At 45.7% G+C, this 21,879-nt stretch overlaps 1 protein-coding gene across 2 annotated transcripts in view; it reads right to left on the bottom strand.

The window, feature by feature from the left end:
* Nucleotides 1-21,879, bottom strand: part of Greb1l (GREB1 like retinoic acid receptor coactivator) — a 224,445-nt gene that overhangs the window by 22,243 nt on the left and 180,323 nt on the right. For both annotated transcript variants that reach the window (XM_021235134.2, XM_005065384.4), the window contains 6 exons: nt 16,986-17,166; nt 15,813-16,005; nt 11,453-11,583; nt 9,680-10,019; nt 3,920-4,035; nt 3,187-3,431 (listed from right to left, as the gene is read on the bottom strand). In XM_021235134.2, the coding sequence (XP_021090793.1) occupies nt 3,187-3,431; nt 3,920-4,035; nt 9,680-10,019; nt 11,453-11,583; nt 15,813-16,005; nt 16,986-17,166 (1,206 nt within the window). The remainder of the gene's footprint in view (nt 1-3,186; nt 3,432-3,919; nt 4,036-9,679; nt 10,020-11,452; nt 11,584-15,812; nt 16,006-16,985; nt 17,167-21,879) is intronic.

Raw genomic sequence — 21,879 nt, 5'->3', positions numbered from 1 at the left:
CTGCAGAATTTGGAAGTTTGAAATATGTACACCATACCATAGACACGTTCTTAGGCTTCCAGTGGGCTACTGCCCTCAGCTCTGAAAAGGCTGATTCTGTTATTACACACCTCTTAGAGGTGATGGCTGTTATGGGTATACCTGCACAAATAAAAACTGACAATGCTCCAGCATATGTCTCCAGCAAATTGGAACAGTTTCTCCAAATGTTATAACATAAAACATGTAACTGGTATACTTCATAATCCTACAGGACAAGCAGTGGTTGAGAGATCTAACCGTACCTTAAAAGAAATGCTTCATAAACAGCCAGGGGAAACAAAGACCCCTAAACACAGATTACACAATGCTTTACTAATGCTGAACTTTCTTTTCTTTTTTCTTTTTGGTTTTATGAGACAGGGTTTCTCTGTATTGTTTTGGAGGCTGTCGGTCCAGCCCAGCCTTGAACTCACAGAGATCTGCCTGCCTCTGCCTCCCGAGTGCTGGGATTAAAGGCGTGCGCCACTTCTGCCCGCCAATGCTGAACTTTCTTAATGCTAACAAAAAAGGATAAACAGCTGCAGAAAGACACTGGACTACAGAAAAAACTTCTGAACTAAACCAACTGGTGCATTTTAAGGATGTTATGACCTCAGTCTAGAAACACATAAACAGGATATGTGTTACGTTGGGGAAGGGGTATTGCCTTTGGAGAAGAAAAGCTTTGGATTCTATCAAAATTGATCAAGATTCGATCTGAACAGAAGAAGCCTCAGGAGGAGGAAAGATGACAGCTCATCTACAAAGTCATATTCTATAACATGTAAGGTGACCTCACAAAGGAAGGGAAGTGTTTTGTTTTTGTCCTCACAGGAAAACTCAACTCCAAACAGCGAAAAATACTGAATATATGGATACCTGAAGAAGAATGGATAGCTACTCCAAGGACCATCAAACAAACAATAATGCACTGTGTGGTATCAATGTCTAAATCTCTCTATTTTGTTCTTATAATACCCATTTTTCCTTGCTTGTTAATACTCTTTTAGTCCCAACTCATTTAACTAAAGCTGGCTTTGGAGTTGGATTGGCTCTTCTACTCTAAATCCAAGCATGTTGTTATAGTAAAATTCAGAATTTCTGTATTATATCAAAGAGTCATTGATATGAGACAGAAGAAAACAAATCTAGGGACTGTCATCTGTTTATACTCGGTTCCTTTTCTGAAAGTCTAATCTCCTTCATGTTTACTATTTTCCTTATTGTTGCCTTTCCCAGTATGCATACATAGAAAAGTTAAAAATTTCTCTGTTAACATTTGAGTTTCCAGAGAACAAGGAATTTCCTGACAGCAATCTTCAGACACTTCAGAAAGAATATGGGGCCCCACTTCATCGACTCCACCTGATTCAAATGGATGCATCTGAACTGCCCCACATCATCGACTCCACCTGACAAGTACCATCTTGAAATAGGTTTGGGACTACATCATTTTGTACAACTCCAGACCAATGAACCGACACGGTGAACCTTCTACTCTCTGGCTAGAGCTTCAGTCAATAACTTCAGTCAAGCATCTCCTGCCGAACAGAGACTATTTAATCTATTTAAGACTCTTGTTACACTAACATTTTCTTCCCATTGGTTCCCATGAGATTGTCAATGTCTCATTTCAGCAGAAGTAATTTTGAGAATACTATGCCCCCTTTCCCTACTGTTGATATTACAGGATAGTTTACACCTGTTAGTGTTAGTTTTCAATTATTTTAGGGTTGGGATTGGAAGGAGGTGTTCAGACTTGGGCATCTCTTTCAAATAAGCTTAGGTTTAGATGGGATAGATATGCTTAGGATAGGATATGGGTAGATTATAATTTGTTTGTCATCTTCTTTGTATATATGCTATATATATATATATATGTTTGAGACATTTTGTTTACTGACACAATTTAGTTTTGTCTTAAGTCTAAATCTTTTCTTTAGACTAAAAGGGGAATTGTAGGGAGTGATTTTACATATCCATAAGCGCTGACCACTCCTGTCCACACAGATGTTCATGGGTATGTAGATCATATGGTAGTAAATAGAGCTAGGGGGAGGGAACACTCCCTCTTTGGGTTTCGGTTTCGACCTGGAGAGCAACCTGTGGACCAGATTTATTGGTTTTTCACATAAATATCATAGGACATCCCTAAGTTTGTGTAGTTTACTATTTCTGCTTTGGGACATGGCAGACCAAGAAGAGAGTACGGGTACCTCATGCCCCTTCCTGACCTCATAGTCCGGAGATCTTAGAGATGACACCCCCTTCGTTTTGTTGCCTTGTACTGTCCTCTGATTTTTCTGAGGCGCTTTCAGGAAAACTGAGGAGCCTGCAGTGGTGGAGTTGAGGGGGGTGAGGAGAGGTAAACAAGCTGGGCACAGCCTAGAGAAGGGTGGGTCTCGTCCCTCCAGGCCTTGGGTCACTGCAGACAGGAGGCCTGGAGTCAGCCAACAACTGCTGGCAGAATCAACGGGAGCCCTGTCTCTGAGGATGAGTGTGTGTGCGCGATGACCTGATCTGCATGCCAACTCAGAGTATGAGCAGGACACTTTTGGAGGGGGAGTTTCACTGTCATCTCTTCCTTGTACTTTGACACATCTTCTACATTAAGCTTTTTTATTTTCATAATCAAAAAAGTAAGGAAGTAGGGCTGCATTTGTTATATCACAGTTTACTAAAAGAAATTTTACACCAGGCTTTGCAGTCACCTAGAAGCCTCTGAAAAGCCTGCCAGTGAGTGTTTAGGATAACTAGCCATCCACCCATGTATTCATTCATCCTTCATCCAACCATCCATCCCTTCATTCATCTTGCCACTCATGTTCCCATCCAACACTTGTGCCGGGCATTAAGTCACCTAATACAAGCTTACAGCTTCCATCGCTAGACTGAAAACAAGGCGTCTATGCGAATCTGAGCTCTGGAGTAATGGGAAGGACATGGAGGAGCATTGGGGAGCATGGTGCAGGCTATGAGGCAAACTGGATATGTTTTGCCTCTTACCGAGCTCATGGTTCCACCCTGAGAAAGCTGTAGCTGCTCTGCTCTCCTGCTTGGCAAGCGCCCTTCCCAGCAGTGGAGGCCTGCAGAGGAGGGCCCTGCCATTGCTTGGAGACCTTGGGGGCCGGTGGCAAGCTCCACCTTTTGAAGGAGAGTTCTGACCTGAGGTTCCTGTGACAGCGCTGCTGTTACTCTGCGGTCGCTCCAAATCGATGAGCAGCTCCTCAGAATCATTCTCGCTGGTGGGAGCCCTCTCTGCCTCTTTCCCACTGAGGTCCAGGGCAGCAGCCGGGCCCCGGATGACCTCTTTTGAGACATAGCAGCATGCTAGGCCCACCTCCTGCTCCAAGGCTGTGCGAGTTAAGTAGCTTGAGTCGATTAATCGTAGGTCACAGTACTTTAGAGACCTGCACAGAGGAACTATATTAGGGGCACGTCACTCCAGCACAGAATACTTAGACCTAGATCCTCGGGGGAGTTACATCAGGTTAACAAAGTGCTTTATCTAAATCATCTACCTACCTATCATCTGTCTGTCTAATGTACTTACCTATCATTTGTCTATAATCTATCTATCTATCTATCTATCATCCATCTATCTGAATACCTATCTGTCTGTCTGTCTGTCTGTCCTCTGTCTATCTGTGTATCATCTATCACTTCCTGCCTTTCCTCTCAGCCTCTCTGTCTGCCTTGCTCTGGGGCAAAGCCACTTTTCACCTGTAGCTCAGTCCTATTCCAGAAGTGGAAATCTGAAAGGCAGAATGAGTGAGGCTCGATTTCTTTCGTCCCTGCACGGAGCACTTACTGCCAGACAACTCAAACTGGCTCACCAATAATTTGGCAGTTCAGCTGGGGCACTGTGGTGCTGCAGAACCAGAGATTCACGTCTTACCCGGGAAAAGTTTCTCCTAGAGGGTCCTTGCCGGTTAATATCACTATGCAGGGCAGACCTTCCAAGTCTTGGTATGTTCTGGGAATCCACTCTTCCTGATCGATTCCTCTCCAGACCTGTACAAGAGAAACAGAAGAAATCGTTAATCCTCCCCATTCAAATGTGTATCTTTTTAAAAGGTTTCTGGATACAGGCTTCCGATGCACCAAGCTTTCTAATCTTCTCCACTGAGTGTGCAGACCATGTGTTGGAATGGTTGTTTTTTTATTTTTGATTTTTGAGACAGGGACTTGAGAAAGAATCTCAAAGCTCATCCAAAACATTTTAATCAAGCAAACAATGAAGACAGCCCCAATGATGGTGGCTATTTTTCTCTTTCTCCCTTTACTGACTTTAAAAATAACTTTCCTGGAGGTGCAGGTCTGTAATCTCAGCTATTCACCAGGCTGGGGGAGAAGCTCCCAAGTTCAAGGCCACCATGTGGGCATCCTAATGAGACATGTCTCAAAAAACAAACAAACAAACAAAAAAACCAGGTAAAAGAGGACCGGGGAGTGTGAGTAGGTGGTAGAGCTTGTTGGGTACAGCATTGTAAGTCAGTTCCCTGCCAACCATTACAGGGAATAATTGGCACGACGCCTCCCAAGTCTTACAAGCCTGGCCAGGCTGTGTCAAAAGGAAAAACCAACGGCCTGTATTTGAAGAGTGATGTGATTTGCTCCTGAGTTCACAAAGTGCCCACAGAGCACATACACATCTGTGTAGTATCCTTAATAACTTAGACATCAATCTTGGAAATATGACCAAATCAGCGAAAGAGCAAAAACCCACTTTTTGAAAACTGTTCAAGCATAAAGGGATCTATAGTTCGTTTCATTTTTGCCTAAGACAGGGATCTATAAGTTCGTTTCGTTTTTGCCTGAGACAGGTCTTGTGTGCTCCAGGCTGTCCTTAAACTTCGAGTGTAGTTGAAGACGGACTGCAGCATCCGATCTTCCGGACTGCAGCATCTGACCTTCCGGCCTCCACCTCCCAAGGTGGGAGATTTGAGTTTTACATCAGCACACTTGCTTCACAAGTGTGCCAGGCAAGCATGGCGGCAGCTGAGTTCCAGTCACAGCACCCAGACCTTTCTAGTTTATAACAGAAAGAAAACAGGCCAACTCTAGGTAGATAGGTTTTATAATAATTCCAACTCTAGGTAGATAGGTAGATAGGTTTTATGATAATTATTTATTACATGTGTAGTATGTAAGACAGATCTGTGTCACTTTCCAGCAGGGGTTACTGGCACTGTTGAGAAGATTTTAACAAGGACTAAGAAGTCAGTTGTTCGGTGTGTTGGCCCACCCCTTTAATTCCGGTACTCAAGAGGCAGAGGTGCGTGGATCTCTGAGTTCAAGACCAGTCTGGTCTACACAGTGAATTCCAGGTCAGTCAGGGCTTATAGTGAGCACCCATCTCAAATAAATAAATATTTTAATATGTTATAATAATTTTAATAATTCATATTTAATTTAAAAATACTGTTAATATTTGTTTTTTATAAATAATTATGATTATTAAGTAACACATTTTTTCCAAACATTTCCTTTGCTAAGCTCAAAATATAGCTTAGGCAAGAGGTAATATAATGGTTCAGTTAATGTTTTATTGGGATCTGGAAAATACCTAATGAGAGCTGGCATTGTAGTGCACACCTGTAACCCCAGAACTCAAGACACTGAAGCAGGAGCACTGAGTTCAAAGTCAGCCTGGACTACACAGTGAGACCCCGGGGGAAGGGGGAAGAAGAGGGAATAAAATGAAGGCTGTTAAAAACAACTAGAGCCCCAAAGGACCCAAACTATTCTTACGCTTTACTTATTGTCCAGTTTTTTAATTTCCTTTCTCTCTGCGAACACACACACACACACACACACACACACACCTGTTCATAGCTTGAGAGTTTTTTTTGTGTTTTTGAAAATTAAGGCGGAAATCTCTACGGGAGTAGGTTTCCATGTAGCTTCCCCCGCCTTTTCTTTTCTTTTCTTTTTTAGAGACAGGGTTTCTCTGTGTGGCCTTGGCTGTCCTGGAACTCACTCTGTAGACCAGGCTGGCCTCAAACCCAGAGATCCACCTGCCTCTGTCTCCCAAGTGCTGGGATTATAGGCGTGCGTCGCCACTGCCCAGCCCATGTGACTTTTCAAATGTTAGTTGTCCTCCCTCTACTCCTCCTTAGTGTTAGTTGTCCTCCTTCTACTCCTCCTTTGTGCTTCTCTCCCATCCCCCTCTCCCCTTTATCTCCAGTGTATTCTATTTCCCTCCCCTTGGGAGAGCCTCTTGTCCCTACTGTTCCTTACATGGGACCTAACCTCTGTGGTTACTCTGACGGTATCGCACCTACTGAAAGCTCACAAGCTGACATCCACGTACAAGAGAGAATCCTGGGTTTGGCCTACCTTACTCGGGATGAATTTTTTTTTCCTATCTCCATCTATTTATCTGCAAATTTCATAGTTCATCTTTCTTTTTAAAATTGTACCTATATGGAGGCTTTGCCTGCATGAATGTCTGTGTACTACAGTGTGCACAGAGCTCACTGGATCCCCTGGGACTGTGTTAGACAGGTGTGAGATGCCACGCGGTTGCTGAGACTTGAACCCCGGTCCTCTGAAGAGCAGCAAGAGCTCCTAAATGCTGAGCCGTCTCTCCAGCCTCCATCACTTAATTCTTCTTAACAGCTGAGTGAACAACCACTTTTTGATTGCGTTTAATGCCCACTCTATGAGATGGAATTCACAGCCCGCATTGCCAAAAAGGCCAAGAAGCTGAGACTAGCTAGGCCAAGGCTGAGGGGAACCTACTACTATTATTCTGTTAGAGGAACATAGTACTGACCCATATGCCAGTGGCTCACTCAGCACTCAGCAGAGAAGCTTCCTGCAGCGGATGGGAATCAACACAGAGACCCGCAATTGGACGACGGTCAAAGTGAGAGGAGGCAGCAGGAGCGTAAGGAGCAGAGGCGAGGACTCCAGGGGAACAGGACCGATGCACGCACGCGTGAACTCAGACTAAGGCAGCACACACTGACCCACCCAGGCTCAAGGCAGACAAAAACCTGCAGCATCGCGAGAGCAAAGTGCACAGCGGGCCCAGCTCTCAGCCCGGAAGCTGTTTGCCATTGGTGCTTGCTGGAGCGTGGAAAGTCAGTTTTCTCCCATAGAGTGTTACTGGGTAGGTCAACCAGCGTGTGGAACCTCCAGGCAGGTTCCATGGAGTAGCTGGCTGACATAAGACAGACCCTTCTCTTTTGTGGACTTCTTGTCTTTATTGGCCTTTTGCTTACCTGTTTCAGTTTGTACTTTTGTGGGTTTTGTTTTGAAAGACAGAGAAAAACATAAAATTGGGTGGGTAAGAAGGTGAGGGCAGTTCTGGGAGGATTTGGGGCAGGGGTAAACGTCAGATATTTTGTGAGCCACCACGTGGTTGCTGGGAATTGTCAATTAACCATCATGCATAAGGTCATATAGTGGGAGTAGTGTTTCATTTTACCCAGTAGGCACTCCTGTCTTCTGAGAAGGGTAAAGAGCGTTAGGGGCATCCAGCTGGTGAGAGGGTCTTGCTTAGACATGAGCATTTCACAGGAGTTCACATTTTCACTCTCACACTGGTGGTACAGGATTAGAGAGACTGGGGAACAGAGGTTCTGAGAATCTGGGACTCTCTCTCACGTGTCTGTCTAGCAGCTACTCAGATAAATGAAGGAGATGCTCACTGCCGTGGGGACTAGTCACTCAGGAAGCCCGTCACATATGGCACACTCTCAGAGCAGTGTCCCTCACCTAGGATACACACACAGCTAGTGCTCAGAGATGAACGAGGAACACTGTCATGATGTTTTTTTAAAGAGTGGCCCGGAGGGGCAGGTCTTTTATAACCCACTGGTATATACTGACCTAGACAAACGGCCCAAGACTGTCGGGAGCTAGATAAGGAGGATCAACCCAAGGACACCCTGGAGGCCTAGCTGGACCACAGGTGTGTGATTCCCCGGAGTGCTCCAGTATGTCTGTTGTTTCTGTCTTTAGTGTTTTCAGACTGCCTCAACCCCATGTCTCAGCAGCAACACGAGGATGGCTTCAGGGGCATGGTGATTCACCTAAGGAATTTTCTATAAGGTGGTCTTTGACCATAACTTTGTTTTTCTCCTCATACGAACCTTAATGACACATCCACTCACGAGAAAGTCCAGGTATGAGCTCATTCTATTTGGAGAGACACCATGCCCAGCCTAGACACAGGGTGTGGGGGTGGAGAGGTGCCTTGGTCCTGCCTCAACTAGATGGTGGGACAGACTTAGAAAACTTCCTAGGGGAGGTCTTACCTTCTCTGAGGAGCAGAAGGGAAGGGGTGGAAGGAGCAGGAGGAGAGGAGAGAGGGGGAACTGGGGTTGGAATGTAAAAAATAAATTAATAAAAAAAAGAAGAACAAAAGAAAGTCCAGGTTTGAAGGCCACCTGACCACGTCTCACAACCCTCAGGCAGTAGAAGATGCTTCAGTGACAAAGAGAACACCTCAGGCTTCATTTTCTCCCCCAGCCCTCCTGTGACAAATGGCAGTTGCATAGAAACAACACCAAGAGCCAGCCTCATGCTAGGCATGAATGCTTTGATTCCCCCTACACATTGGGAGAAACTTCTCCGGTGAAAAGCTGCAGATCTGACCTCTGAAAATCCACTCTCCCAGAAGTTGTGAGCCTACATCTACATCTAAAACAGAGATGCTGTAATGGCTGCTGAACATGAGTTTCAGTTTGGGGATAATCTTATTTGTTCTAGTTGCTTACCAAGGATTTGGGGTTGTTCCGTTTAGGTTAGATAATACAACAGGAAATCTAACATTTGCAAAGTTATTTATGAATAACAAATGAAAATCTCCAAGTTGGAGCTTGAGGAAATCATGCGGTTCAAATCCTTCAAGACCACGTGCTTTAGTTTAGCTCGGGATTTAATGGACAGTGGGGACATCATGTTAGTCTAACTCAGACATGCAGCAGCCAGCTCAGCCCCACATCAATGCAAACGCGGGCATTTGACTAAATGCTTTCTAACGGCCAAGACAAGTAAGATTATAAAAGTTCTCAGGGAGGCCTGGGCCAGGCATGAGGACAGCTGGTTCATGCCTGACAGGCCGTATGGGGGACAGGCAGTCAGTACCTGGCTACACGGGAGTAGCCAGGGGCTGGATCATGCACTGCCTCCCTCTGTGGGGCCCTGGCGGTGGATCCAGCCAAAGCCTGGCACTGAGGGACAAACAGAATACAAAGAAGCAAGCGGGGAAATCCACATGCCCGGAGCTGGGTGACGTCATCTAGACTTTACAGGCCAGCCACCAGCTGACATAGGCCAGATGCACAGAGAGGAATCAGTGAGGCGAAAGCTGGAGGGAGCCGCTCCCCTCTCCCTGAGAAAGCAGAAGGCAGTGGCCAGATGTGTCTCTAGCAAGGTCGAGAGAAAGGTGCGGGCAAATTGGGTCATTCATTTTTTGCACTTGAAGAGCGTGGAGATCAACTATGCATACATACGAAGAAGGATTTGATGGGATCATTAAGACTGATTTCAACTAAGAAAAGCAAGTGCATCCTTTAGTTTTAACCTTGGCCTGGTCAGGGAGGTCACACTCGTGTGTGAAAATGTACGCGACTCAGTTATCTGGGTGATCTACTTATCCAAGAGTCCTAGAAAACAGAAACAAAGCCTGTCCTTTGCTAACCTTTAATCGTGCCACAAAGTGAGTTGCGACATGGAGTTCAGAGGCCGGGTTCCCCAGGATGATCTCAAAGCGGTACTGCAGACCAAGCTTGTCTCGCACCTCCTGCAGACGCTCTTTGGCCAGCATCGCCAGCTGCACGGAGGGCACCCTGATGATGAGCATGTGTCCCTTCCCGCTTTTGTTTTTTCCCGGGCAGCTGAGAAGGTCATCCATAATGCTGAGCGTTTCTGGGGTGCTGTGTTCTCGGAGTGACGCCACGGTGGTGAGAGCCATCAGGGCCTCTGAGTACTGCTGGATGAGAAGGTAGCAGCGTACGACCATGCTATGCAGCCTGGGGTACCTACGACAGAACACAGGCAGCTACTGCTCAGCTGGCTGGGACAGCCGGGCATGCGCAGTAAGATGCAGATGGAACACTGGAGCAAGGGACTACAGAGCCGAATAACCTTGGATCCCACACTACTACAAGCGGTTGCACCTCCAAAGCAGGTATAACCTGTCGGAACAAATGGAGTAAATTAGAGTTTGGGGGCTGGCCTAGAGGCCCCGCCTTCTCAAAGCGATCCAGCCCCGGAAGTCAGAATTGCCAGACCACCCACGCCAGACTTACGGAAGCAAGCCCTGCAGCTCAGCAACCCCTCCCCCACCGGCAATTGGGCTCATGAAACACTGAGACACACTGGTGGGTGCAGGTTAATTGTGAACGAGTTCCAGTCCCCAGATCTGAACTCATGGTGCTGCCTGGCAGCATTACCGGCTCAGTACTCAGGCACCAGCAGGGAAACAGACACTGCTGTCATTATTTTTGGCGTGTCAGGCGTTAAAAAAACGATAACTGAAGCTGGGGTGGTAGAGCACGCGTCTTACCCAGCACCTGTGAGCCAGAGGCAGGAAGATAGAAAATTCAAACCCAATCTGGACTACACAGCAAATTCCAGGCAAGCCGGGCTATATAATGGGATGCTGTTACAACAACAAAACAACTAGCAAAAAATACATCAACACACGGATTGTTGCTAATTTGAGGTCATCTGTATGGGAAGCAGAACTATATCTTTTCCCCCAAAATGAGTTGGTGCAGGGGGAAATAGGAGCTAGGTGGAGAAAGAGCACCCCCTAGTGGCAATCCGTATATCGCCAGAGAGTGGGAGGGTCACACAGTACTGGGCCAGAGGGCAGGAAGGGAGGTTACTCTCTTTGAACCTATGAATCAGGTTCTGAGAAAACCAAGAGTCCAGCCTTCCAGAGTTTGACCTGGAACAGAGGAATAAAAGGAAGGCTGGGTATGCAGGAAGAGTTATCCCTAAAGCAGAAGAATTAAGACCTCAGCCTTGAAGGTCGGGACCCGAGGATGGATCCCCAGGATAGAAGATGCTGGAACCCTTCAGTACACAGCCACGGTGTTCAAAGAAAGCCTTTGCTCCGAGGGAGCTGCCCAGGGATCCTTGCCCGCAGTGACCAACAAACAGGGACAAAGCTGGCATAATGTCAAGAGACCGGGCAGGACTCGGGAGTGGCCTTCAACACCCAGACCCCCTGCAATGAGGCTCGCAAGGAGACACCTGTGAAACGGGACCTGGGTCTCCCACTTAGGCCGCTTTGCACTTGTTCTTCTTGGAAGGTCATGTAAACCCGGGGGAGCAGAAGGTCACCCCGAGAAAGACAGTTCTCTTTGGCCTTCGCGTGTCTTGTGTACAAGCACCATCGCACTCACTGTGACGTGGCCAAACGGGCTTTTGCCTATGCTAAAGCAAGCGGCAGCTCTTTCCTTACCTCTCCAAGAGCGTGCTCACCATCTTCTCGAAGGTCTCATCGCATCTCAGGAGTGGGCTGGTGATCCCCCACTGCAGGGACTTGCTGTACTCATTCAAGCCAAAGTACAGCTTCTCGTAGCCCACATCCTCCTGATTGAAGACAAAGCAGATCCCCGATGAAGACAGGGTGTGTGTGTGTGTGTGTGTGTGTGTGTCGCGTGCGCGCATGTTAGTAGGTACACATGCATGTGGGTGCACACAACGGCCAGAAGAGGGCACCAGAGGCCATGGAGCTTCCGTTACAGGCAGCTGTGAGTCACCACATGAGTATCAGAAACTGAACTCCGGTCCTGTGCAAGAGCAAGTAGCACTCCTAGCCATTGAGCCGTCTCACGAGCTACCCCTGTATTTATTTTATAGACTCTAAATAATCACGAACTTGTATAAGATGGTTATCCAATGCCTCTGGGGCTGGGGATGTAGTTCACTTGGGAGAATGCTTGCTTAGCACAAATGAGGCCCAGGGTTGGAAGCCCATCACTACATAGAACCAGGCATGGTGACGCATACCTGTGGTGCCAGCACCTGTGAGATGGAGGCAGGAGGATCAGAAACTCAAGACCATCTTCAGCCACATATCAAGTTCAAGGCCAGCCAGGGCTACATGAGGTACTGTCTCAAAAAGAGAAGAAAAGCTGAGCATTATAGCCACTTCTAACAAATCATGCATAGATTTCGGGCATGCATTTCCAAGGTTACTAACTTTATCCCTCCTTCAAATGAGAAAAACCCTGCTTGCTGGCACAGGTCTTATTTGAGAGTTGCAAAGATGCACTCTTCTTTTTCGGTGGACTTGTGTGTTGCACTGGTCACTTTGGAAGAAAACCCCCCACCCATTTCCACTTCCACCTTCATCTGGACTGCAACACAGTTATGCAGACGAGCCCTACTGTGTGTACTAACTTCTCCCCTTTCCTTCTCGGCCGTGGTGCTGGCTGGCTTGGGGAAAGACAGCCAGGGTTGAGATGGCTCATCAGGCAAAGGCACCTCCACTGAGCAACCCGAGTTCAGTCCCTGAATGTTTTGCTTCCCCTCGCCACTGTCAGCCCTGTGGGTGTTCTAGGAAAGCTGGGCACAGACCTGCAATTGCTGACAATGGTTTTTGAATCGAAGTACTTTATTACACTCCAGTTTCTTCCCCCAACGGACATGGGTGTCTGAATAGTCAAAAGAAGTGAATCGTGAGGCCCTTTATCCTACATGGTGCTAGGTGACTCAGTGTGACATGTGCAGATAAATACAACACTTTCCTTTGTCTCTGTTAACCTCAGTTCCTTAGGGATGATTTATTTTAAAATTATTATTTTGGTTTTGCCAGGCCCTTGGTGACACATGCCTTTAATCCCAGCACTCAGGAAGCGGAGGCAGGCAGATCTTTGAGTTCAAAGCCAGTCTGGCAAGTTCTAGGACAGTCAGAGATGCACAGAGAAACCCTGTCTCAAGGACAAAAACAAAACAAAAAATGTATTATTTTTAAAAGGTGGAATCTGGGCTCAAGTAATCCTTCTGCCTCAGTTCCCCAAGCAGCTGGGACAAAGGTGTGTCTATTATTATATTATGTTATGTCTCTAATTGTCATGTCTGAATACAAGGATAATCTTTTCAAACTTACATTTAAGCACTTTATTATCGTTGTGTGTACGGTGTGTACAGTGAGTTGTTAATGTCACACGTGCACACAGTGAGTAGTTAATGTGCACACGCTATGGTGCACACGTGAGGGTGATACATAACTACATGGAGTTGGCTCCCTCCTTTCACACAAGTGTGGCCCAGGGGTCACACTCAGGTTGTCGGGCCCGAGAAGCCAGCTCCATAGTCTGAGATGTTAAGCTTTCATTTGCAAAAGAGTATAACAGCTCCCCGGCCCCAGTTATTTTTAACAAACCCCAGAATCACATGTTTGTAAGTTCATTAGCAGATATCACTACTCTTTTTTAAAAATATGACCCCAATACCACTATTATACCTAAAATGTTCACCATAACCACAGGGATGAGTCACAGAAAATCACGTTAAGCCATTTCGTATCAGGAGAAATAAGCCTTTCTCCCCATCATGGGGTGATTCCTTCTGCAAAAGATTGGCCAAACGAGAAACGAGTTCATTGTGGCCAAAAAGCATAGTAAAGGCATGAATATAATAGAACTTTTTAGAGCAAAAAAAGGTTTTAAAAAACATCTTTATCCTTAATTGACGTACAGTAGTTGTGCACACTTGTGGCATTCAGGTGACATCTCAGTAGGTGTATATAATGTAAATGACACAATGAGAGTAGCTGGCATAGTTGTCACCTGTAGTTCTTTGTGTTGAGAACATTCACTATTTTCTTAGGCGTTTTGCAATATTCACTTAGTTATTTTCATCGACGGTTCCCTTATTGCGTATGGAACAGGGCAGTCCTCCCTCTTGTGTGTCTACTGCACCTGTATCTTTCGTCACCCTGTCTCTAGCTTTCTTTTTAGGTCGCGGTAAGCATCATTCCACTCTATTTCTTGGAGACCTCTTTCTAGCTTCAGGTGCGTTTGTGTTTCCTGTGCTTGATGATCCCAGTTTCTCTAGTGCTCTCTAGCCCCACCCATACTGCTGCAAATGGCAGACTCCATCTGTTTTCACGGCGGAACAATGTTCCATTGTATCCATGCACTGTCTGCTGATTAGTTGGCAGACAGTTGTGTTGATTCCATGTTGCAGTCTGTGAGCATTGCTGTAGTAAACACGCATGTGCAGGAGTCTCCAACGCACAGACTTCCATGTAGAAGTACGGAGCTATGCACCAGAGACATTACAGGGTCACCAGGATCACACACTCTCGCTAGTTTCAAAAGATAATTCTCCCTTATGTCTGTTGTACTGGCAATCCAAATTTGTGTCCAAACAGCCCACAGGCTCAGTCTGTGCTTCAAAGGGAGAAAACACCATCCCATCCTAATTTCACAAGTCAACGGATGGGTGTAGTTGGCACCAAAAGGATCCCAGGTAAAGCCACAACCTGGAATAGTCTCTGGTATGTGAACAGAGTGAGGGAACCGCTGAAGGCTCAGGGTTCCAACAACACTGTCCCCGCTTCACAGCAGTGAGATGCACTTACTTCTGACTTAAACACACTTTTTTTTAAATACCCAAAGCATTCAATATCTTTACACAAGGGATCCACAGTACACTGGCTAAGGTTTATTATTATTATTATTATTATTGGTTTTTAGAGACAGGCTTTCTCTGTGGCTTTGGAAGCTGTCCTGAAATTAGCTCTTGTAGACCAGGCTGGCCTCGAACTCACAAAGATCTACCTGCCTCTGCCTCCCCAGTGCTGGGATTAAAGGCGTGTGCCACCAATGTCCGGCTCAGGTTTATTATTTTTAATGAAACTTATTTTTTGATAACATATTTACCATGCAGCTTATAGACTGGAGAAAATATTTTCAGATATTAGGGACTAGAGCCCAAATCATAAAGGACTGTCTGGTATGTGCGGTGTTGAGAGGATTACTCCCAACAGTCAATCCTACTGAAGGTACCAGCATGGTCACTCTAGTATCAACCCGAAGACTAAGGACCACTGAAATGGAAAATCCAGATGTTGGAGGGGGAGGGTAATTATTGGAGGTACATATCAGTCAGCCTATTAGTCTACTCAAGAAAACAACAAAGCCTTCGGGTCTCAGTGTAAAAGCCAGTCTTAGTTTGTCTTCTTCAGTATGAAGATTGAACCGTGTGCCTCATCCTTGCTAGACAGGGGCTTTGCCGACGGGCTACCACCCCTGTACTTTGAAATTAACCATTTGAATTCACGCAGGATTTTAATGATGCTCTGGTGTACTGTTCTTTGTTTGTTTGGAAATAGGGCATCACTCTGTATACAACCCAGACTGGCTTCAAACTTGCAGACCTTCTGCTTCAGAATCTCAAGAACTGGGATGTCAGGGCCGCATCACCACACCTGGATACTAAATCTACATAGTATGATTGATTTTGTATCTACAGCATGCACACATACCTAAAGACTAGCCATGCAATGGATTTCTATAGGACACTATTCAGCAGCTGTCTAGTGTCGTGTAACTGCAGTTAGCACATGAAGGCATAGTGTTCATAGTCCCAGCACTCAGAAGAATAAGGAAGGGCTAGGAGGCCAGGGCCACACAGGGCAAAAGAGCAAGATCCCATTCCAAACTAATTGTGTCCACACAAAAAATGCAGCATTATGTTAGTCAGATGTCTTGACCCATTTGACCTGTATTTTTGCCAAGTCATGGCCGTGTTTAGTCCCGGGTCCCGCCTCATGGGGAACTGAGGAAGGCTGGACATGGAGGACTCACCGTCGTGTCTGGTTGGACCCAGTGGACCTCATTGCTGGAGCTGATCTGAGACTGCTGGGTCTGCAGGGTGTAGGGGAAGGAGCTCACCTGGAGCACCAGGAGGTTGAAAGCTTCGAGAACTTCTCTGCAGTTAATGACTCGATCTGCTAGTCCGTGAGTCGGCTCACCGTGTGACAGAGAGCCTGACACCACACTGCAGAGAGAGCGAGAGCCACGTCAGTGCCTCCTTACCCAGCTGACTGGATACAGGCGCAGGTGACAGCACGGAGTAGATACAGTCAGAATGGGATTTGAGAGTTGGGTGTGGGGATGTACACCTGTAATCAGAAAGCACAGGAGAAGCCGAGGCAGGAAGATTGGTAGTTCAAGGCCACCCTGGGCTATATAATGAGATCTTTAAATCACATTTTAAAACAAATGTGATTTAAAAGATAAAAAAATTATATTCTTATAGACAGATTTTTTGGGGACTCCCCGCTTCCTGGCTTTTCAGTTTGTTCCTAAGCTATTCTAAGTGCAAACTCAGTCACACGGCCCGCAGTAGCTCATCTGTGTTGAGTAGTATTGTTTTACTGTGGAAGCTTCCAGCCCTGAAATGACCTTCACCCACAGTAGTCTCCTTCCCTCCTCAGCTTCTCCCCTGGGAGGAGGGCTGGGGGAAGGGCTGGGGGAGGGCTAGGAGGAGGGCTGGGAGGCCTTTCCAACCCCACGACCCAGATAGTCATGCCTCTAGAAGTTTCCTCAGTACTGTTCAATTTAGGTATGCCAGGTTATCATGCAAACTCAAAACCATACATTTTATTCTATTTTCTTTTCATTTTGTTGTGTAATTGTGTGTGTGTGTGTGTGTGTGTGTGTGTGTGTGTTCAATTTCAGGAACTAACATGGTGGAAGAGAGAACTGATTTCCACAAGTTGTCCTCTGACCTCTAAGAGAGCATGAGTGCTACATGAATGGACATGCATAAAACAAATCAATAGTGACAAAACATGAAAATCAGTGTAAATGGGACAGAGCAGTTGAGGGGTCAAGGAATGACTAGGAGGAAGTTACCAACGGGAAGACACCAAAGGTGAGGGTCCTGGGCCTTCACGGCATGCCTGTAAAGGGTTTCCTTAGGTACCAATACAGCTATGGAAGAGACACTAGGTCTGCTCACACACAAGCAATCACCTCGTTAGCTCCACATGCGAGTTGTCATGGACCAGCACAAACAGTGTGTATGGATTCTGTTTCACCCTTCTCATAAAAGCTTCAAACTTGCTTTGAATGTCATTGTCCAGGCGAACAACATATTTTTCTGCTCTCTGATGAGCCATCCCATTTTCCTCCAGACCCAGGTCTACAAGGACACCTGCCAAAAAAAAAAGTTTCTCTTTTTACACACTTTTATATATAACACAAACACACACACCACACACTCACACACACAAACACACACACATACACAAACATACACATACACCACACATACACACAAACACACACACCACACTCACACATACAAACACACACATATACACCACATACACACACACAGACATATACACACACACATACACAAACATACACATACACCACGCACACACCCACATATAGACACAAAGAACACACCACACACTCACACATACACAGAGACACAAACATACATACCACACACTCCATACACACAGACACACAGACACACAAACACACACACACACACACACACAAGCTCAGTGCTGACCAATACTGGGCACTAACCACACAGAAATTTAGAGAGCAACACTTTTTTCTTTGCATAGTCTATACCGGTTTTGAGGAGGGAATACCAGATTTCCTTTTCTTTAGAACATCTCATTCCATCCAGGTATCATTTCCTTATATAAAGAACAAGAAATACATTTCTGCTGTTTTGTGTTTTCAGGGTTTCATGAGCCCGCACTGGCCCCCAGAATTAGACAGTGAAGATTAGAGGTTTGGGCCACCACACCCAGCTTACTGAACAGACCCAGGGCTGTTAATTTCTGGAGTAAGCGCTGTTGAATGCTTGAGACCCATTTCATTTAACTCCTTTTGGTAAGTAGAATGCCATGCTGATGTCTACCAAAGGCCACGGGAGAAAGGGAAGCCTTGATTTACAGATCTTAGTAAATTAATATAATATATAAACCTTATCTCCCCAAATTTAGCATAGAAAAGAAAAAATACAAATCCAGGGCTTTACATATGCCAGGCAGACACTCTTTCACCAAATCAAATAGCCAGTCCCTACTATAAACATTTTTAAATAGGGATACACATATACAGTGCATGGGAAGCCCTTGATGAATGTTAGTTTATTTTCAAATTAACAAAACCAATGGGATTACCCATGATTGCTGCATTCTCAAGACATTAGACTGTGTGGCACTGTTTGAAACATAAACGTCTGAAGTTGTTCTAGGTGCATGAAGCTGTTGCTGGGACATAATGCACCTGGCTCCTTTGAAAGAAAGAGATGTTCATTGACTTATATTGATTTAATTTTCTTTTTTAAGAAAATGACACAACCCAGTTAACAACTACATACAGTTAGCATCTACAAATTATAACAATAGCCTGAATCAAAATAAGAGGTGAAAAACACTTTATAGTATGAAAACTTATACCAACAAAGAAAAACATAAAACTAATTTTAAAGAAATGTTTTTTTGAGACAGGGTCTCCTTATGTAACCTTGGATGGCCTGAAACTCACAGAAGTCCACCTGCCTCTACTTCCTGAGTGCTGGGATCAATGGTGCGTATCCTAAAAGTTTTCTTTTTAATTTGATTTTTATTTGTATGCGTGGGTATATGTGGCTATATGCATGTGTGTTCAGTGCCCGTGGAGGCCAGAAGAGGGCGCAGGCTCTCCTGGAACTGGAGTTGCAGACATTTTTGAGCCACTAGGGTGCTGGGCATTGAATCCTGACTCCTCAGCAAGAGCAGCCAGTGCTCTAAACTGATGCACTGTCTCTCCAGATCCCCTAGAATAGCTTTTACTGAGGAGCCTTTACCTCAGAGATTGTTTCCAGTTTCTACCTGAAAGTAGTCAGATTTCATTGTGAATGTTTCCAGAGCTCATTAACCAACATGTGGGCTCTGGGAAGTCTTTTGAAAGTCATTCACCATTCAGTTGCCATTTATTGCAAACCTGTGAGGTGATTATCTGGGGCTACACCAGGCTGAGATCATACAGAGGAGTAGGACAAGGCAGCGCCACGATGGGCGGCTGGTGGCTTGGGGCAGAGGAAGCCAGCAAAGCGGAGGGGATCTACAGGAGCCTTTTGCTCTTGTCTGGAAAGTGGGGAAGAGTCCAGCCAGGTTAGCAAAGAAGCAGCCGCAGCTACAACATTGCAGGAGGACAAGGTTCAGGACCAAGGATAAAAGGACGGGCACAAAAGAAATCCACAATGAAATGGAACCACAGGGGAAAAAAACTTAAAATAGTAAGGAAAAGTAGGTGGGAAAAACATGGTTCTCATTTCTATAAAACCCACAAACTAACAAACACAGGAGAAGCCAGGAGAAGCCTGGTTATATAACTACAGGTATATGGGTTTGGGAAGTCTGTGGACAGAATGGCGACCAGGAGAGACATTCAGGTCTCTGAACACACCACCGCTCAAGGCGGAAGAGAGGGACTCTTTCTTTCTTTCTTTTTTTTCCGAGACAGGGTTTCTCTGTATTGTTTTGGAGGCTGTCATGGGACTTGCTCTGTAGACCAGGATGGCCTCGAACTCACAGAGATCCGCCTGCCTCTGCCTCCCGAGTGCTGGGGTTAAAGGCGTGCGCCACCAACGCGTGGCTGAGAGGGACTCTTAGGTGAAACAAACTAGAATTTGGCTGCTGCATCTAAATTTGAAGACAAAGGACCACATACAAAAGCTTCAGCCAGCAAAGCAGTTTCTTAGAGGGATGTGGTCCTGTGATTACAATAACCAACCAAAGAGCCCAGGAGAATGTGTGCTAGCTAAGAAGCGGTTTCTTCCTGTTAGAAACAGAAGTCACATGCAGGGGAAGGGGAAAGGCCAAGGTGAAGCTGGGTTTGTTTTAGATTAGAGGTCTCAAATGAGCTCCTTATTTAAATGTACACAGAGAAACGAAGGGGGATGAGTGCTTTGTGGGTTAACATGCACACTCAAACTTCCTAGACCTGTCTGTCATGTGTGCCCGAAATGACACCATCGTAGCAACGAGGGTGGCAATGCCCAGATCTGGGCTTTCAGATATCATTTTCAATAAAAGAATTAACGCTTTTGGGAAAAAAGTTAGTCTCACAGCAAGGGCGGGGAAATAGAACACAATCTCGGGGTTAGTAGGACGGCAAACCTGACACGGTGTTGATCCTGGAGTCCACAAAAAGCTGGCTATGTGGCTCGCATTTGTAGCCCCAGAACTGCTCACGTGAGATGGGAGGCAGGGTACAAAGAATCGCCAGTAAACTTGCAAGCCGGCTAACCTGGAGTATGCATGGCAGAAACATCTAGAGACACACTACCGTGGGGCTGGGGAGGTGGCTCAGTGGTGAAGAGCACCTGCTGCTCTTGCAAAGGACCTGAGTTCAGTTCCCAGGACCCACATGTGGCTTATAAGCATCCATTTACTATCGTTCCAGGGGTGCAATGCCTTCTTCTGACCTCCATGGACAAACACCCACACACAGAAAATAAAATGAAACCTACCTGCCTCAGTGAGGTAGAAGGAGAGGACCAACTCCCAAAAGTTGTCCTCTGACCTACACACACAGGCACACACGCACACACTCACTCTCTCACACACACACACTCACACACATACTCACACTCACACACGCACACACAAGAGATTCTGATAGCCAATGCTGGAAATTTTGAGCAACAACAAAAAACAACACTGATAGAAACAATCTAGAGGATAAAATTAATTTCCACAAATCATACTGGTAAAAGGAAGGAAAGAAGGGAAGGGGAGGGAGGGAGAGAAGGAGGCAGGAAGGCAGGAAAGAGGGGGAATGTCCCCCCCCCAATTCAGTTAATAGACTCCTAGGAAATGCCAATAAAAGCTTGGAAGTGATGAAATCACTGTTATGCAAATATCACACTATTCAGGGAGGTCCACCAATGGGTGAAATGTTGAAGATACAAGTGTACATTAGCACAGTTCCAGAGTCAATCCATGATGCAGGGACGACAATAGCTTGACAATCATAGATGACTGCCTTCTTTCATGTTTCATAGCGTATTCATGCTCACCCAACTTGGAGCATCTTCACTCCTATTTCTTCTGTTGCTTAGCAACTTCCCTCACACAGGCATAGTAGTTCAGGTCGTTTCCACCTTTCTGCCCTTGTTAACAATATCACCAGGACCATTTATAGACAGGCTTTTGTATGGACATTTATTTTCACCTTTCACATACTGGAGCTGAATTGCTAGATCCTACGGTAACTCCACATTTAACCACCTGAGCACGTGCTGGACTTTCCTCAAGTGGCTACAATTGCTACTCTACACCCAGCATGAGTGACTGAGTGTCTATTTCTCCATGTATGTGGTACCTTAACTCCTGGCCAAGAGTAGTCACTGCCAGCCTTTTCTGTTACTATAGCAGGTTTACAGAAATATCTTTACCACATTTGCCATTGTCATTTTACCCAAAACTAATGGCATTGACTGTCTTTTCATGTGTTCGTCATTCTCTCTCTCTCTCTCTCTCTCTCTCTCTCTCTCTCTCTCTCTCTGTCTCTCTCTCTCTCTCTCTCTCTGTCTCTGTACAGATGTAACCCTCTCACTTCTTGTTTGCTTAATGATTTGTTTTTTATTTTTAACTATGTGTACATGAGTGTCTACCTATGGGTCTGTGTACCTGAGCACAGGTGCCCACAGAGGCCAGAAGAGAGCATTGGATTCCCTGGCGCTGTAGTTAAGGGGTGTGAGCTGCCTGGAATGGTTGCTGGAGAGCCAGACTGTGACCTTAATCACTGAGCCAGCACTGTCTTTTTATTTTTTAACATTATTTTACATCTTTGAACTTAAAAACACTTCAACAGGTTACCGTATACAATACACATTCTGTTAGACACT

Source organism: Mesocricetus auratus, unplaced genomic scaffold (genome assembly GCF_017639785.1).
Source record: "Mesocricetus auratus isolate SY011 unplaced genomic scaffold, BCM_Maur_2.0 Super-Scaffold_100015, whole genome shotgun sequence".
In the NCBI taxonomy this organism is placed as follows: Eukaryota; Metazoa; Chordata; class Mammalia; order Rodentia; family Cricetidae; genus Mesocricetus; species Mesocricetus auratus.
Note: the sequence above shows the minus strand (reverse complement) of the source record. Positions and strands in the feature narration are given on the sequence as shown.